The 19,822-nt window shown below is 39.8% G+C and overlaps 1 protein-coding gene across 5 annotated transcripts in view; it reads left to right on the top strand.

Annotated features, from left to right (window-relative positions):
• R3HCC1L (R3H domain and coiled-coil containing 1 like) overlaps window positions 1-19,822 on the top strand; it is a 40,016-nt gene that overhangs the window by 11,070 nt on the left and 9,124 nt on the right. For 4 of the 5 annotated variants that reach the window (XR_015728623.1, XR_015728622.1, XM_034439855.2 and 1 more), the window contains exon 2: window positions 11,890-13,616. Coding sequence is in view for 3 of the 5 variants with exons in the window: in XM_034439854.3 (XP_034295745.2) it covers window positions 11,890-13,616 (1,727 nt within the window). In the remaining 2 variants the exon portion in view is untranslated. Of the gene's footprint in view, window positions 1-5,306; window positions 5,367-11,889; window positions 13,617-19,822 lie in introns of those variants that run through there. The other variant, XM_087872781.1, reaches the window with a different exon arrangement.

Below are 19,822 nucleotides of genomic sequence, written 5' to 3'. Positions count from 1 at the left end.
GCTGTTTGGTGAACAGTCCTTAATTTGCAGGAGATGAGGGATCTGTGTCTGGGGAGGTGGGGTATGGGACTTACTACTTTGAGCTATATATATTATTGAGAACAACAGAGACATTTGGGAGACATGCAGTCCCAGTCATATTGTACCAGTTTAGTGTCTTGGTGGGGGGCGGGGAATGCAGATGGACTCTGGATCTCTGTTGGCAAAGTCTTCTATGGATGCTCTGCAGAGAGGGAGAGGCCCTGTTTTCATGTGCCTGGAGACTAAATGAGTAGACCATTCCAAAGAGGTTTCTAATTCAAGTTGTTTGGAGTCTCCTTGCACCTCTCTCTTGTTACTAATACTGTTATTTTATAAGAAGTTCCAGTTCTACAGTAGGCCATAAAGAGTGACATTGCGTATGTATGAGTGCTAAATGACACATGGTGCTGTCATGCAAGGGCACTTTGCTGCTCCCTAAGCACCAATTGAGAGCTGTTCCCTTTGTGCAAAATGAGTGGAGGCAGGTGGAAGGAGAGATGGGGTTTTGGTCACTGCCAACCCCAGGGAGGGTGGAAGCTGAATCCCTAGGGCCAGGAATAAAATTGGCATATGCCCCACCTACGCAGTACTGTGGGGCAAAGATCTAGTGCTTTTGTCAAGCTAAACGGGTTGTTATTTCTCTCCTAAGTCCGAGGCTCTAAGGTAAATATGCTATTGATGGAGTTATGGATTGAGTGGAATCGGAAACCTCAAAAGCTAAAAATACAGTTTGCTGCCAGGAAGCAATACCAGCTGCTAGAAGCTCATAGGTGCCACTACAGCCTTTACTACTAGCAGCTGTGTTTGTGCAGTTATTGGAGGAGGGTTTTGTGCTCTTAGGGCACAAACTCTTAGAGCTCACGCTCTGACATCTCACTTGACTCTGTTTCCCTTAAAGGAATGGACACTTTACCCATAACTAATTGCTGAAGCCTTTCCCTGTGAACACAATTCATTTGACATGGCTGTTAAGACTAGAGCTCCAACGGGAACATATTCTAAAGTTGTCTGTAGGAAGAGCCCAATTGCAGTTATAGTAAAAAAATAAAATAAATAAAGGCAAGTTACATTTTGATGGATTGGTTCTTTTAGCACAATTTGGGGATATTTCCCCCTCCCATCTTTTACCATCATGCCACTATAATTGTTCTGGGTCTTGTTTCTCAGTAGGCTCCCTGTATTGCACTTTTTCTTGAATCAGGCAGAGCAACATCTGGATCTGAGCACTGATTGCAATCTTCTCTTTGACCCTTTGTGACTAACTGAGGGATCTCAGATTTCATTTGCTTAAGGTCCTTTCCCATCCTTTTGTAGATACATCTAGAATAAGGCTTTAAGATGGAGGTGAAAATGTAGAATATCTAAGTTGTGATTTTCTTTGTAGATTCAACAACATGTGGAAGAGTTGTTACCGTCTCTAGGTTTGCAGAAAATGCTAGACTAGACGAAATTGGAGCTCAGTTTCTTACAGTTCTTTGTCTTGTGCAAACCTAGTTATTATCTTAACGTATCATTGAACGATATCACATTAAGCCATAATATGGTTTAATTTGGGAGGTGGCATAACATATTATGTAAATACAGCTGTCAAATGAGCCAGGTTTCCTGTTTAACCATCTTGTACAAACCCAGTTTCTCAATTGTATAAATTGCTAGAAAAGTGGTAATGTAATAAAATAAAGCAATGAAATAAAGATACACAGGGCGAGGGGAGCAGACATATTTTTGATGGTGGTGGGGAGAGAAGGATCCACTGAAGCATCTTTCAGACAAGGAATGAGAAGAAGAAAGAATAATGAGGGGACAGAGAATATCCTGTGGACTTGGGGAAAATTAATATGGAGCACTAGAACTTTATTTCAGGTGCAGAAAAAGTGGATAAAATGGTGTGAGAGAGATGGAAAGAAAATGAGGCTATGTGGGGAAACTGCAAAAAGAGCTGCATGCCTTGAAACAGAAAAAGAAGAAAAGCTAACAGATGTTTAAGAAATATAAACATGCAGAGGAATAGGAGAGCCTGCTGCACAATACAGAGAGGAAGAAAGATAGTGAACACAAAACATAGCTAAACTTGAAATCAAATCTTTGTGTCATACTTTGGCATTATTAAATCATTGAAAGTGTTCCTCAGAATAAACTAAATATCAGGTCCCTGCTCTAGAAGCTGTTATCTACTGATCTCTAGTCCTAGGCTTTTGTTTTTGGCTTGACATCCTGCCTAGTTTTGAAGTCAGATGATTCCTTGGGTTGTTTTTCAGTTTCCTTGTCTTGTGGTATAGATTAAGGGACTTACTACAGAAGTTAGAGAACAAGTTAGAAGTTGTGTTGTTCAGCATAGTGTGAAAAGGAGACACGCCAAGGGACACTGATTCAATCCTCTAAGCATGAAATGGATTGGTGCCGAGGCGTGGCGGGTGGGGGGGGAGGCATCTGATGGAGTGTGTAATAGACTGCGGATACAAGGGAGATACAAGATCTTGAGAAATAAAATTTGTGAGCTGTACTTCCTCCTGTTCTTTTTGTTTTGCATCTTGTTCTGAAAAAAAAAAAAACCCAAAATCTCTGCAGAGGCCGATGCAGTAGTTAGAGTCTAGTTAGACTTAAAATATCACAGAATAAAGCTTTTGAAGGATATCAGAAGTGGATCAGACTAAAGGCACATCTAGTCTTGTCTGTAGTTTGCAGTTCCCAGACATAATCTCAGAGACACATTAGTTACTAGTTTTCCACTATTTATAACTTACAGCAGCTGACCAATATCTTCTAAATTGCCTTGTTCAATATTTTTGACTCTTTCAGTATCCTTGATCTGAGATATGTTAAATTATCTCTAGCCACCACAGCCATTGGTCCAGCTATGCTGTTTGGGAATGATGGGAACTTTAGTCATAGACATCTAGAAGCTATATGAGAAAGGCCGCTTTAGTTTTTCAAAGCCAACGACTAATGCTGCATCTTGTGACAGTGAATTCTATGAATAAAATGGCATGATATAAATAACTTTAGTGTGTTCTGAATCTGCAGCTAATTAATTTAATTATGATCAAATATGTCTATTCTTTCCTCGTCTCTGCAACTTTCAAACTCTTTAATTGAGTATTTGAGCATTAATTGCTCCTTGCTTGAACATTTTGTTTCAAAATTAAAAGTCTCATCAGTGAGAGTGTTTTTTATTTTGTTTTTTGCTGTTCATTCCTGCAATACCATTTTTTATATGTAACCCAGATAAACATCTATGTACTGGGTTGCCTTTGAATCCTTGTATAAGAGATACTTCATGTTTTATAATTAGGTTCATATTGCTTAAATACTATATAGTCTTAACAATAAAACTATAAGATGTAAATATTGTGTTATTCATGGGAACCTGTCTAAAACATGATTGAGTTAGATATCCGCACACTGGTAGACAATGTTCACACATAGCTGATGCTCACACCTTACATGGAACACCAGCATCCTAGCCACAACTGCATTTGCTGTAGAAAGTATGGATCTTCTAAGGGTGGCAAGGAGAATCAGAGGTTGTTGAAACGGCTGCAAATTTTGACAGCAAGAGAGGTTTAATAGAAAGTGTGACTGGCTGTGGCTTTTCAGACCGTGGCACAGTGCAAGTTGTGCTGCTTCATGATGACAAATTGTGGAAAGATTGTCTCGGCACAGATGAAGGATGGCTGAATGGCTGTCAAGGGAGGGTGGTGGAGTGGACACACAAATTGTTCTCAGGAAGACTTATAATTTTCAAATCCAGTCTTGCTCAGCACAGGACTTGTTGCTTCAAGAGTCTAGAAACTTCTTTTCCTTAAAGCTATATTCTCTGGGCTCACCTTTCCAAGCCAATGCCCTGCATTCAGGTTGGAATTGATTATGATTGATTATGTACCATCAAGTCACTGTGAGGACTCTTAGTGACATGTATAGATTTTCTCCATGACAATCTGTCCCTAACTTCAGATCTTCCAATAGTGCACCCATTGCTGCATAACTGAGTCCTCCGCCTTGCTGCTGGTCATCTTGTTATCTTTCCTTCATCTTTTCCAGCCTTAGGGTCCTTCTCTAGGGAGTTAAGTCTTAATGTAATGTGTACAAATCAAGTTGGAATATAGCTTCCATAATTCCATTTCTGTAAGGATTGATCATGTTAGCTGGGAAGACTGTAGTTCTGCACAAATGGAAGGCTCTAGTCTGGGAAGTCCATTCCAAATGATTAACTCATTTGGCTTCTTGGCCTCTTCATGCCTGGTCAATTAAATCAACATCATCTGGTAAAGAGGGCTTCACAAACATGGCACACGCATCATCAGATGATGCAATAATTTTAAGAGTGACAGATTGGCAGTGAAACCAGTACATCTGAAAGTTTTTACATTTTAATTTTTTTAAAAAAATAATACCATTTTGGCAATGTTCCTGGGGTCTTAAAAAATTCTAGTTCCATCTCTGCCTTCCAGAAGGTCCTTAAAACTTGGTTTTTTCCCCATCAACTTTGGGGATCCCATTGTGAGGTTTCAAGATGGTTATATGTTGTCAAATGATTGTTGTATTTCTGCATTCTTGGTGTTTTTTTATATATGTTCAATTTTTTTTTTGTTTTAAATGTTAATATGTTTATATGCCACCTAGAGTAACATTGTGTGGGATTGATGGCTATATAAATCTAACAAATAAATAAATGTTTGTTTTTTGTCAGTTCAGGCTGCCAGTGGGTTAACTCCAATTTTTGGAAGAGAAACTGTCCCTAAATTAATTAAAATCCTGACACAGAACCAGAGATGTAGAATATGTAGTTTATGTTTACTTGAGGGGTTTTTTCCAGGGTCCCTGGTATTCATTTTTGAGCAGTCAGATTCATTTAAGTTTCCCCCCTCCCCTCCCTCCCTTCCCCCCCCCCTCTCTGAATATGATCATGAGCTAAAAAGCACTGAACAGAATCTGAGAACCTCTTTGTTTCAGCAACTGTGGTTGAAAGGAAGCACTGAAATCTGCAAATGTCAGCAGGTTTACAATAATAAATATCCCTAAATTTATTGTTGTCATCATGCTTTTGGACTCTGATTGGCTTGAAATCAAGCTCAGTAAACTTCCAATTCTAAAAATTGCAATTATATTTTTAGAAGCCAAATTGCATAAAACCAGTTATACATCAAACTAAGTGCAGGGTGGCTGAGCAGTGAATGTGATGACATATTCTTGTGAGCAGATACAGCCAACCAGAATAACTTGTTGGTTATTCTGGTTGTGTTCTGTTTCTTTAGAGCATATCAGATATCCTAAGGTTGGTTAACCAAACAACAAATGCCTTATTAGCTGTTTCACTGATGAGCAAGTACAACTGGATGAATAGGGTATGTTTATTGTTTATTTTCATTTAAATGTATAACTGCTATTAATTTCTAAGGACAAATATACATTTTTAGGGATCAAGGCAACTTATGGGTGAAATTTTTACAATTTTGTCTGGAAGGCAACCATTATTTCATTGGAACTGCAGAAGAGGCACAAATGACAGGTTTAAGAACAGATGTAAGTTGCATAATGGGAAGTGCTTTAAGGAGGCTTCTTGTAGAAAAAGGAAGTTGCAGAATCTTCTCTGGAGATTTGTCAGAGAAGGCTGAATATATATATTCCATGCATAGTAAGCTTCTCAAAGGATTGCTAATTGCAAGAGATTGATACTTGAACCATTGGGTTATTCTGATTCTCTGACTACTCCTTATGGAAGATAGGATGAAGAAAAACTCAGTGGGCTGTATAATCCTGGAAAATATACGAAGGAACTACAGGGATCTAGAGCTGATAAAAGTTCAGAGTGGAAGAAATAGAACACTCTGGATATATCCATGACAAACGTTAAGACTTTCAGTTAATTAATAATGTGATATTAAGGAAGACTCACATATGTATTCATTTTGCAGGCACACTGGCAAGGGCATATTTTCAGCTTTCCCAACATCAGTCCAATTATCTTCACAGTCCTGCTAATTTTCTCGTAAATTGCTTATTGCAGTCTTCTCCAACCTTGCACCTCCCAGATGCATTGGACTATAACTCCTCCTTCCTTACCTGTCATAGCTGTGCTGACTATGAATGATGGAGGTGGTAACCTGACTTATCAAAGTGTAGGCTGCCAGGTTAGGGGACGCTGTTTTGTGGAGTCATCAAAGATACACTGGGAGAGCCTACTTGTTCTTGTGGTACTCCTTGGAGTCCCTATTTAACTTCTGTATTATTCTGTTTCCTTCTCGTGAAACTGCTGTTTACCATAATGCTGAGTTTACAGCCTCTTTTTATTGTAACATTTGTGATGTGTTGCTCTACTTTATACTTGTTACACATATGATATTTGAGAAGTAATTATGAGTGAAGCTTTTGTTTGCTGTCATTAGTGTTGTTGCCATGAGATACCTTGAGAGCACCCAGTTTGTGGAACACAATTCTTCCTTCACAGTGGGTGTGACTATTCTGAAAGAAATAGATCATACTTAGAGCTGAAAAATGACTCCTTTGGGCTGAAACTGTCTTGATGATACCTTTTCTTCTCACTGAGTCAATAATGATGAAGGGGATCATTCTGTTGGTTAAAGTAGCTTATTGGAGAATTTAAAAAAATCCAGTTGTTCTATCTGTATCATGGTCATGAAACAGTCTGTGGACTCTTTATAAAATTTGCCATGCATACCATGGTTTCTTAGAGCTTCAAATAAAACATTTTATTATGAGGATGCTTTTCTAGTTCAAAACATTGGCTGGGCTCTATAGAGGAGAGCATGAGTAGAACTCTTGGCCCTATATTTATGTTCTTTTCTAACCATGGCACTCTGACAAAAGGCTCCTCCCCAACAACACAGCCCAGTTTCATGTTTTTAACCAGTTGGATATTTAATCATTTACCTGTCTGTGGTAGATTGCAATGCTGTTTCAGTAGGCATCATGGTTAATTTAGTAGCCTTCCTTCTATTCAATACACGGGTGTCAAACTCGATTTCATTGAGGGCCACATCAGGGTTGTGTTTGACCTCGGGGGGCCAAGATGGGCGTGGCCAGCTTGACATCAGTCATGTCAGGGGCGCCTGTGGTGGCCCGAGTGCTCTGCCAGCGAAAACAGGCTCCCAATCTCTGTTTTTGGCTGGGACGGCCTCCTGCAACCCTCTGCCAACGAAAACAGAGCTCAGGAGGGCCTCGTGGCAGAGGGTTGCAGGAGGGCATCCCAAACGAAAACAGAGATAGGGAGCCTGTTTTCACTGGCAGAGGCACTGCGGGCCAGTCCTTCGCTGCGGGCCAGATCTAAACACCCTGCGGGCCAGATGAGTTTCACACCTCTGTTCTATACCTTTTGAGGGCATCTATGTGCCTAGGTGACACCGAAAGGCTTTTCTTAGTTCTTTTGCTGCAGGCCTTTTCTTCCAAGCCCCATGTCACCCTTTAGGTTATTCCGGGTGAATTGACTGGTGATTTTATTGCAAATCAAGGATGGGGAGAAATGAAAAGAGACGAGCTGGGTGGAAAAAGTAAAAACAGCCTCATGTACCGGAGGAGCTTCGGAAATGAGAACCTTGGATGAATTTCTGGTGCTATTGATTGGTAAACAGTTTATACATCCTGACATTCATAATCTTGGTGTGCTGCTGATAGTCCAGATTAATGGACCCAGGGGCTGTCCATCCGTCACTTCCCATTAATTACTAGAGAGGTGTTTTTTCCAGTGATTTACCTGACAGCGGGCCATGATGAATACCCCTAAACCAAGTGGGCAGTGATTAATCATGTGGCCACACCCTTCTCCAACTCTTTCTTCGCCTTTACCAGAGGACAGACCCTGAAGCCATCTGTCTCTATAAACGTGACCTGATGCATATTTATAGGGGCCTGGGGCCTAGCAGAGAGCAGCCTTGGCTGTTTGTGCCAAAGCTTATGAAAAATAAATATCCCCTGGCAGAAGGGGGCTTCAAGTACCTGGGGCTGTGGGGTAGCGGTTAGGTTTCAGGTTGAGGGGAATTGAATAAGAGGAAGCAAATATAGCTGTTTCGGTCTTGGAAGGGAATATGGATTTATGATGAAGGGAGACTGTACCTTGCATTTTTTCCTTGGCTTTGAATCATGGGAAATTTTTTAAACTTAAAAACAAAAAGCCGAGATTGGTAAACCGAGAGTGGTAAACCAGCCTGCCGTAATCTGCTGCAAATGTAAATTTGACCATTCATCCATGATTAAACTAATAAAGGAGAAAACCAACCTAGAATTGAGGAGAAATTTCCTAACAGTTAGAACAATTAATCAGTGGAATGACTTGCCTCCAGAAGTGGGAGTGCTCCAACACTGGAAGTTTTTAAGAAGAGATTAGAATCTCTTGGTTTGGAAATGTAAAGAGATTTTCTTTACATTTCCAATACTTTGGGAATCTTCAAAGCATTTATATTAAATTCCCTTCATGTCCAGAGTTCTTTGCTCTCTTCCTTGTTTGAAAATGGGTTTGATCCAGTATTCTTAGAGATAGCTGGCAAATGAACAAGATTCTGTGTGGGTGTACACTTTATGATGAGTGTATTTCTAACATTTGTGTATGTTTCCAAACCTTCAGATGTAGCAGAAGGAATGGTAGAACCTGAGGGTGGAGTCAAAAGACGAATCAAGTTAGAGTCGCTACATAGCCACAAATGGACTAAGTCCAACTCCTCTTGAATTCCATTGACCCTTATCTGCTGCCAAAATATTGCTAACCATTAGTTGAGTAGATTCCTGTGCATAGGCATGAATAGTAATACTCAGTTTAATGTGGACCTGGTCTTTTGCATCTGACATTATGTCGTTTTGCATTGGTATGGCTGGGATGAACTAAGGTAGGCTTAGACTATCACTACCTGTTTACTCTGAACTTTGTCAACAAAATGAGTGCAAGGGTAATTGTATCTTAGATAATATTGATATCCATTGATCTTTCTAAGAAGTTAATCAAGCAAGGTTTCGTTTATTTTATTAGTTCTTCACTATTCTCTAAAGAGCTCCAATTCTTTCTTGGAGGACTGATTGGGTTGGATTAGAAAACTTCCCCATTTTGACTGGGTTATGGTGTTCACATAACCAAGCCCTATGCCAAATAGGGATTTACAGGTGATAATCCAACATCTTGAATTGCTTAAACCAGAATAAACTCAGGGCTTGAGAGATTAAAATGAATCTCCTCCTGCCCCACTCCTTTCTGAGCTATAATATTCTCACAGCACACTTACCCCATTGTTGAACCAGAAAAGCACATTGTGTAAATACCGCCATCCTGCCATAAATCCTGTCTCGCTCAATAACTGTTGTTAGGAGATACAGATAAATGCATAAAACCGAGCTCTTTATATACCTGTGGTATGTTCAATACAGTATCTTTGCTCTTGCCTTATTAATGTGTAAACCATCATTTAATACCATATATGCTATATATTTTTGGAACATGTGACATTTTATAGTCTGTCGATCTTTTGCTTAAGGGGCTTAGATCTGTCCCTTAGGAACCTGTCAGATTAGAATATATATACTGTACTTCTTACATATCCAGGGGAATGCAATTGCAAAAGAGAAAAGGGCACAGCAAAATCCCCTCCATGGCATTTGGAGAGGAGGAGGAGGGGAGGGGGAAGCAGGAAGAGAAGGAGGAGGAGAAGGAATACTCTGATTCCTTTTTCCTTTGTAAAGCTTAGTAGATTTAAGTAAGACTAGACTAGACTAGACTAGACTAGACTAGACTAGACTAGACTAGAATAGAATAGAATAGAATAGAATAGAATAGAATAGAATAGAATAGAATAGAATTTTTTATTGGCCAAGTGTGATTGGACACACAAGGAATTTGTCTTGGTGTATATGCTCTCAGTGTACATAAAAGAAAAGATACGTTCATCAAGAATCGTAAGGTACAACACTTAATGATAGTCATAGGGTACAAATAAGCAATCAGGAACAATATCAATATAAATCGTAAGGATACAGTTTCCATGTATGTTTTCCATGTTTTCATGTATGATAAGTATCCATTTCATCTCCATATTAGAGGCAGAAAGGATAAAATGTGTTAGAGACTGGTGCTCTTTTTAGATCCACACAGCATCCGAAAGCTTACACTTAGTTCTTCAGATGAAATAGGCAAGCGAGCCATGGAAAACTCCTCCTTCAACTCAAAGACTTATATCTTTTTCAATTTTTTATACAATACTATCCCGCTTGTATAACTTGTTTCCTGTTTTCCCCAAAGAATGCTGGATTCAATTTAAAAAAAAAAAAACAACAACAACCTTTGGGCAAGGATCTTCCATTGCTTCCTTTTCAGAAGTAGCAAAACAGGAAATTTAATCTGTACCTGGCCATCTTACACTGTATCCAGCCAGTATTGTCCACTGAAACTGAAGGGATACTTTTGACCAGAAGAACAAAACTCTTTCCTATCAGTTTCTGCATGCAAAACATGTAGTCTTATCATTGAGTTGTGGTCTGCCCCCTAGTCTCTCGGGCAGAAAATTTAATAAGGCAGGTTCTCTATTGTTCCTGAACTTTGTGGGTGCTCTGTGTCATGCAGAAATTGGTAAATACTTCCCCAGCCTTCACTGACCCAGCAGAACATTATCTTATCACCCTCTAGAGATAGTTCTGCTTCCTTTCATTAATTGCTCCAAAATTTATACAATTGTCTATACATCTATAAAAGCAATTTTCTTCAAATCTACTAGTTTGGCCAGTCAGTTAATATACAACACATTTAAAATGTGATAGGGTAAATAGAAATTGTGTGTCTTATACATCAGCAAGAATTGGTGTATTAATTAATAGAAGAGAATCTTGACTGGAGAAGAGAATTCAAGATTCAAGAGAATCTTGAATTTTATCCTGGAGATTTGCACATATTCTTTAAATAAAGAGAATTGCCAGTTGTGCAGAGTATAGGTTAATAAATCTGGGTCTTTTTTTAAAAGATTTTTTTCCCCTCCCACTCTAGAGCAAAGACACTGAATGATATTTGCAGCAGCTTGAGCCTTGAGGCTAGAGACCAGAATTACAATATAGAATAAAATTGCATACCTATTTTACTTGCTGCTTCACCTATCCTAAAACATACTTTTCTGTAACTGTCTTATTCTCAAAATCTTTTTGAACAAAAGTATTAATGTGGATTTTAAATGCAACATAGAAACTTTTGGTTTTGGATAGAGTTTGGGGTATTGTAAGGATAGCTGATTTTATGACAAACACCATTGTGATTTCCTACAGGATAGTGGCAAAGCTGATAAAAACCCTGAGAGGAGTTTGATTAGAGTATGAAGCAGCTGGGATTAGGGTACCAAGATGCAGGAGGCAGCAGGTTGAAGTTTACTTATACCAGTTTTTAAAAATAACAAGCTATACTAGGTTCCATCGGATGAGCATGATTTATATCTTTCTCTTTCTTTTTGTGCCTAGTGCAAAATTACTGTGGTTTATTTAAGCATGATTATCCTCCTTTCTTGAGAGCAATATCAGAAAATGTTTAGCAGTAAAGAAAGAAACCACAAAGGAGATCTGTTAGCCTCAAAATCTGATGCAAGACCTATAAGAAATGCTCAAGTAGTTCATTGATCAAAAGAATAATCAAAATGTCAAAATATTTAAGCAGTAGAGTTTTCTGTAGAGGAATGTCAGTTACTGATGCTGTTTTGTGTACACTATCGTGCACAACTAGCTCTGCTTTACTCTATGTTTTCCTTATTTCAGAACAATTTTTTTTAAGTACTACAACCTCAAATCTGCTCTGATGAATTCTATTTTAATTAGTACATTGTGCTAATTTACATAACTGCTGCTGCATTGAACTGATCGTCTTTCTCTCTTTCTTTCTCTCTCTCTTTCTTACAGATATTGATAACATCATGCAGCCAGATACAGACAAAACCAGGGTACGAGTTAGGAAACCGGACATGGTTCTGTATGTCCCAAGAGCAAGACGTGAGATGGCAGTCTCAAAAAGTGGCACTTCCGTGGCCACCAAATGCGGGAGGGAGAGTCACGGCTCCACCACAGAGAAGGAGAGTGTTAAAGCGTGTGAGGCAGGACAAAACCCTAAAACTAGGAAAGGGCTGCTTCAGAATGATCAGGAAAATGCTAGGTCTCCTCAGAAAGAGAGAAGATCTTTTCCCCAGGACTCAAGCCATATTGATGCATTCTGCCAAAGAAACCAAAGGACAAAGGCTCAGGAAGAGAAGAGTCCAAAGTTCCATCAGAAGGCCACATCACAACACTTGTTCCCTTCCTCCAGCTTCCCGGACCCAACTCTTACTGGAGTGAGCGAAACAGAGACATATGAGTGCTGTACTGTACAATCTGCTGCCTCAGGGGAAAGAATGGCAGATTTCCAGCCAGAGATTAGTAGCATCAACATCTCATGGAAAAATGAGTGTATCTGCCCATCAGAAAGGCAGGTCACCAGCAGGACCAAGAGGGCAGCAGTTGTGTCACAAGCAGTAGGACCAGGTCAAGGTGGTAGGCAGAATTCCTTGGAACATAAAATGCTAAGCGAAGATAGTAAAGGTGGTTCAGAATTGACCGGAATAAGTGAGAACAGTATATCTGGAACTGCAGACCAGAAGATTCCAGATAACATAGAGACATATAAGGGTAGTTCATCCATCTGCACAGAGGAAGGAAACTCTGATTCAGCACACACAAGTGATTTGCTGGAGTACATTGATAAAAGCAATCTGTTTCCTAAGGAGATAACCATGTATAATAGATGCAAATGTATAGAACAAAGCAACTCTAGTCAAACAGCAATGAGTAACAATAGCATCTTAGAATGTAGTAGAGTTAAAGATGCAAAGGAGAGTGTTCCTGCTTCAGCACAAGCAAGTGAGTATGGCGACAAGAATGAGAGCTGTATCTCCCACTCTTCAGTTAACTCTGATCAGGTTGGAGTAGCTGCTGATAGTCGTGAGAACATTTTAATTCAGGTGGAGACACATAACATCTTGGAGAATGCAGAGCAGCTTCCAGATAATTCAAACGTGTCTATAGGTTTTAGTTGTTCAGACAGGACTTCTGAGAAGATAGATGATCTACCCAATTGTGTCTTTAAGATAGCAGGTGATGAAAAGTTACAGGCAGGTGATAGTGAACACGATAAGGACAAAAGCCTGTGTGATGAGACAGGCCAGTATAAATTTGATACATTTGAGGCAAAGGCTGCACTGGCAACAGAGGAAAGCATTTTGGACTTGGTTGACCAGAACCCTGAGAGCAGAAGTAGTGTGGAGCCAGTTTGTCCTTCCAAGGAGACTGCCAGCTGGTCTCCGAAGTCTGCCTCTGAGAAGATGGCATCTTGTCCAGTAAGCATATTGGAGAGAACAGGAACACCCTTAGAAGTGACAAAGCCAGGTTTCGGAGAACTAGGTACAAGCTTGCAGTATCCCTCTGAAGGCAAAGGAGAAGAACCACCCACAAATCGTGTGCCATCTAGTTCGGAAGAGACCACTAACACCAGCACTGATCCAGTAAGTCACAGCGAGGCTGACAACATGGCAGATGAGAGCTGGGATGCCCTGTTTAATGATGATGGGGATTGCTTGGATCCACAATTACTGGAGCAGGTGAGTATTCTGGATTTTTTCCCCCAGAGCTGAAGCAAAATGGTAAGAATTGCATGCATGTCAGAGACATGGCCACCTCGAATCTAGAATCTTTGCTTATATCAAAGCTAACTCAGTCTGGTCACTTCCTGCTTTTTCCTGGAAGATCAAACCATAATCATCACACACTGAATTATCTGCTGAAAAATTCAAACCGTGATGCTCAGAGTAAAGTGGAAAACCATTCAAAATACATATGCATGGTTTTGTAATTTCATATTGTTTCTAAATCTTTTTTTTTTAATTTTTGCATTATCTGCATGTTATTGGGAGGCGAAGAAGAGTTGATACCATTGGAAAATGGTATACGGGGGTAGGAAAATTGGCAATTGCCTTCATAGGAAGGAAAAAACAAAACCGGAGACCAATAACCCCTTTTCTGGTAGACTTTATTAAAAGGCATAGACTCATGCCTCGTAATAAAATATGTTAATTGGAAAAGGTGACTCCTGATTGTTTGCTGTCATATACTAACATAGCTCTCCTGCTGCAGTACCTACAAGAAGCAAAAGGAAATTCCAGAAATAATAAAAACTGCAAAGCTCCAACTCTATTGGTGAAAATATACCCTATTTCTTGAACGTTTAGTAGAGGTTTGTATTATTTCCCCCATCCGCTGCCCATGAGGGTTAGTAGTTCACCCAGAAAAACTCTTATCAGGGATGTGCATTAAATAATATTTTCTGGCGACGTGCTTCCTGTTCTCTTTGATAAATTGCAGGGAGGATCCCATATGGTCTGCAGTGGGAATTGGAAGAAAATTCTGCCTCCTGCATGGCTAGCTTGTAGCACAAACATTGGCGATGAAATCATAAAACAAAGAGAAGCAACGTGAATGATTATTTATAAATCCCAACACCTGCAGTGGGCTAAAGCTCAGCAAGGCCAGGCCCTGGAACGCAATAAAGAAATGTCCTCCATTGACAGTATATAAAATGCATGTAATCAAGCAGGCGGAAGTGCTGTGCGCGGGGCCTGCGTTGCCATCGAGCAGCTTCAGCATGATGAACACCAGGCATGGAAAGATGGACTGTGAAGCTTCATGAAAATGGCAGTTTTTTAATTGGCTTTGGCTTGTTAGCATATTGCCCTGTAAGGGTAGTGCTGAGTGCGTGGCGATGAGAAGTACAGCCCAGGGAATGCGCTGCCTTGCCGTCAGTTTACGAGGAAATCTCTGTGTTGGCTGGATGGCTGAGGACCCTTATTAAAGCTTAAATCAATATCACGGCCTTGTACTTTCGGAGTGACGCAAAGGTACCTAAAGTAACAAAGTATCCTAATATTGCTGCAAACGGCATATAGCCTGCTCAGGAGTCAGGGTTGATCTGAGTTGATTCAGCTTGCTAATAGCTCCTGCAGACCACTGAAATTAACTAAGCAGGCTCATTACTAAGGCTTAGCTCATAGGCTGTCCTAAATTCCATATATTGGAACCTGCTAAAACTCTACAGGGCCCGCTTTGACAGGAAATGGCTGTGGATTCACTATTGCTTATTCTACTTTTTTACGGTCTAGAAATTAAATCTCTCTTACTAAGCAGGTAACCTACCAACCCAGATCACACAGGTGGCATATATGGCCGAAAAGAGCTCTCTACCTTCCTATGTTTTCAGCAGACATGGCAGCATCTCAAGTGCAGTCTTTCTTTCTCAGAACTGGAAGAGCAACAGGAATGCAATGGCTGTGAACAGATCAGTGGCACTGGATGTCTGTTTCACAATATAGGCAGGCCTCAGAGGCACAAGGCATCCTTCACCCATGCCCAGCAAATGCAAATGAATGCTTGTGCAAGTGAGCATCTTACCGCATTTACATTTTTTCTGCAGCTTCTGTGATGGCTTGCTTGGTGCTTTGGGCTGAAAAATGAGCAGGAGAATTATTTGCATTCATTCATTCGTTCATTCATTCATTCATTCAATTACTATAGCCACCCATCTCAATCAATGACTCTGGACAGTTTACAGTTCAAAAATTATATTGCTGCTGGTAGGCATCAGAAAAGGAAAAACATTTTAGATTATCTCTCCTAGGGTTATGTCCTTTGCTTTCTATAAGGCTTGGTCTGCTCTGTTGGATTTGTCAGAGGAAATTGTTGTCTACACTTAACCAGGAACAGTAAGGGTATCTCTTGCTCCAACCACAAAGCTAGTGATCACTTTGCATTACTATGAATTCAGCATTGTAGAATATTTGTGCTTGGTTGAACGAAGTCTGTGTCTGCTTTTATAAGAGAAATTATATCAGTACACATTGTGCATTAAATCTTAAAGTTAGGGATAGTTTCTTTTTTTCCTACATCTTTCTTTTTGCTTGGCAGAAAGTGCATCTTCCTTAGCTGGGAAAGTGGAGGTAAAATGTTCTTTAATATTTTGATTCTTTGATAAAAACTGGGCGATATAGCCTGTCAAGGAAGCAAGCTCTTGACCCTTTCTCAGTAGGCACCTCTTATAGCTCACAGATTTCTTCAACTCTAGTAACTGTACCATTGCACTCAGAAGAGAAAAGGCCCAGCATTTCCATGTGCCACAGCCACTTCAAGGAAAAGCAAACCAAAACAGGAACATAATCTTTTAACCGTGAAGGCAGGATCCAAATGAAAACAATCCAGTGATCTTTGTTAGGAAGATCTCATAGGGGAATCTTATGAAGTCACTGACTTAGGGTAGCTTTCCCCCAAAACTCTGAATTGCAGCTTTCTATGACCAATCATCAAAAATGGGAGAGGGAGAAGTAGAGCCCAAAACATCTGGTTGCTGGAAGTTTGGGTTGCAGCATATCCAGACCAAGATTTTTGTCAGATTACATATGGCAGTAAATTCCACTGTGCCAGGTCCACTCTGAGTGTCTCTACCACCATTACTTGCTTACCAAATAGGCTATAAGTGTGTGCATGTGTATGTGTGTGTGCAGTTTGGGATTCTCATATTTTCTTTCATGAACATGGAGCTCTGTGTGTGATTGCATCAATAAGACACTTCCCCAATCCATGTTATTAGATTTGATTTCTCTCCCTCTGTGCTTACCAGAAAGGATCTTTCATCAGGCTTATGAAATAACAGGGCTCCAGGATCATGAAGCAGGTGGATTTACAAAGGTTCTTTTAAGAGGGCCTCACAAAAAGGTGCAATGCCACAAATTTACCTTAACGAAGAAAAATGTTGTGTTAATAAAAAGAGTGAATATGGGACAATAGCCAGAAAAACGAGTTCGTGTAAGATTTCTGTTGAGACCAATTACCCATAGTATCACTTTAATGAGGTACAAGATTTTATGTGGATAAAACAGGACTTGAGATGCACACAGTGACAGATCTTGGGCTGTGTGTGAGCTGTATTCCTTGTTCGTGTGGGAAAAATCAGTATTCAAGCATTCCAAAAATTCTTAGGGCAACCTAATTGAGCAAAGGGAGAGTTCACACTAGCACGCACTACCTTGGTGTTATATTCATTGTGAGATGCGCCCCTACTTTAAATGAGTTTGCATATGTTATTGTAAGAGATCTTTGCATACATTAAAATTCAATTCATTTAATCCCCAATGGAAATTTCCTGTAAAAGGTAGAATTTGGCTTTTCTGCAGTGGCTGTAGCTTTGTTAATGCAGAGGTGCATTTATTCATATCTTTCTGTTTGTGCTGAAGAAAGAATAAGGTGAGATAAAAAACAGGATGGAAAAAAAAACAATTCTTCACAAACAACTCATATCTAAATAAAGCAGGATCTGTGCTATTATTTGCCCCAGTGAGTTTTCTAAGGTCAGTCTAACTCATTTTGTTATATAAGAGCAAGGTTAGGGAGAGAGGGTTAGACATGAGAAAAAGAGAAAAGGGAGGAAATTTTGGCATATTCCAGAGAAAATATTTCTAATGTTCATTATAGGTTGTTTGTTAGGACTCTAATGTTTACACATGAAGATAGGAGCATCATGCTTAGTCTTCATCTTTGTGAGTATTGAAGTCAAAGGAAGGAACACAAATAGGTGTGTTTTTCTTTGGAGTGAGGCAGGAGGTATATGTGTAGGTGATATATGTGAAATTAGGATTTGTGCCCTGTACTTCCCAAACCTTAGCCTTTCCTATAGTATTGGATCACAGTTCTCATCATTTCAAGCCACTATGTTTAGTAGCTGTATTGAAAGGGCTGAAAGTGGGGATGGCTCATGTATGAGTTTAAAGGCTGCAGTGATCTTATCTGTCTGGTGAAAGCAACAAGATTTATTCCCTTAATTTAGCATTTGGTAAATGTTTTCATTTAGCAAGGAAAATTAGGATTTTGCTCTGATATTAGACCACTTGATTCTTAACTCTAAAGTTTTGGGTGGATTTTTTAAATTATTATTCTACGATCTGCATTTGAAAATTAATCTAATCTTGTTTCTTTTGGCTGCCAGAAAATCATTTTTCCGTCGAGAAAGATAATTTATATCAAGTGATACCAAAATCTTTAATTTCCCAATGAGAGTGAGGTTTCTGCAGCCTCTGCTACTCAGTTCTTTACCCTACTCTTCCTTCCTTCCTTCCTTCCTTCCTTCCTTCCTTCCTTCCTTCCTTCCTTCCTTCCTTCCTTCCTTCCTTCCTTTCCCTCATTGCCTGAACATCCACCTTTCTCGCCACAGGCATGAGTACTCTTTGGAAAGCAGACTTTCAACCAAAAGCTGAGGCTGACTTTATGCGCAGTTAAGTTCACAGTCCCTTATGCAATTCATGATAGGAAGTTCCAACACTAATGGGTTCACACTCTCATTATGTATGAAGCTTTTTAAACATACTTGTAACAATACAAAGCTATATACACACCGCATTACCTGATGCACATATGCATGAGCAGCTGTCTGTCTGTCGCTCATATTTCACAATTAAAATTGCAATTTATACACATGGAAAGTTTTAAGAAACTTTGTCTTCTATTTCCAGTGGTCCCTGGAGGCAAATTCTAATCTTCGCATTTTGTGAACTGTCCTGTTTTGACTTGTCATCCTCCTTGCACCCAGTGGTTTGTGAAGGGCAGGGGTGCTCATGCAGTATGCATTCCACAATCTCAGATAATCTTCTATGCCACTTGATATTATGAGCACTCTGCTCCATCAAGCATGTCTGAGGCCCGATCCTGCTGGGCTGTAGTGTTGTTCATTTGAACTCTGGATGCTCAGGTTCATGCCTTAGTTTTATTAAACCCAGCAAGATGCATCCTTCTTTATGTTCCTATTGCGACAGTTCCACCTCTTCCTCTCTGGATTGCCACCTTTTTCTTACTTGCTCCTACTGCAAATCCACTTTCCAGGAAGAATTATCTGAATTATTGTCTTCTATTGACTCAAGAGAGGTGAATTTATAGTCTCCCTGTGGAATCGTGGCTTGTCCTGGTACAGATGCTTGCAAAACCAGAAACCTGCCTGAGTTATAGTCTTCCTTGCCAACAGGGTATGTGCTGATGTATGCCATTAAAAACCCAGGACAAGAGTTCTGTCAACAGATCAGCAGCAGCAATAGTAATCAGCATCCATCTGTCAATCACAACACAGCCAAAATGACTTGGCATCCTTATTGGAAGAGACATGTCTTTGGAATAGAATGGAATGGCCAGAACAAGGCAATTTGGTGCAAGGATCAATGTCCGTTCTGTTACCGTGAGGCGGGTTTGGTGGCCACATCAAAGATTTCCTAAGAAGAACCGTGCCAATTCAAAGGTGTTTGTAGAAGCTCTGCTTCCTTCCCCGCAGAAGTAAAAGTCAGGCTTGGATGACCTTTCTGATTTAGGGTTGAAAACCATATCAAACGTGGTTTCTTTGTGAAATATAATCATTTTATGAATTTATTTACAAAACATTATTTTGCATTGTGTTTAAGTCCTGAGAAGATCACCAGGCAAAAATTAGCTATGATCGAAACTGGAGCGCATATAAAAAAGTAAAGCAAAGCCGATCAAATACAGCAGCAGGCAAGATTTTAAAACACTAAAGACAACTTAACTCTCTTTTTGAAAAAGAGTCTGCATTAGGCGTGGCCTCCATAGCCAGGTGCTGCCACTGATAAAACCTTGTAATGCATCTCTACCATTTGCCCTCTCTTGGCAGCAGAATAACTGGACTTGACAAGTAAGTGCAAGGATAACAAAGTGTTCTGGTCTCAAATCATTTTAGACTTGAAAGATAATAATCAGCAGTTTGTAT

The sequence above is a fragment of the Pantherophis guttatus genome, chromosome 6 (assembly GCF_059756535.1).
Source record: "Pantherophis guttatus breed Tessera chromosome 6, ASM5975653v1, whole genome shotgun sequence".
Taxonomy (NCBI): domain Eukaryota; kingdom Metazoa; phylum Chordata; class Lepidosauria; order Squamata; family Colubridae; genus Pantherophis; species Pantherophis guttatus.
This window is presented reverse-complemented; position numbering and strand designations above follow the sequence as displayed.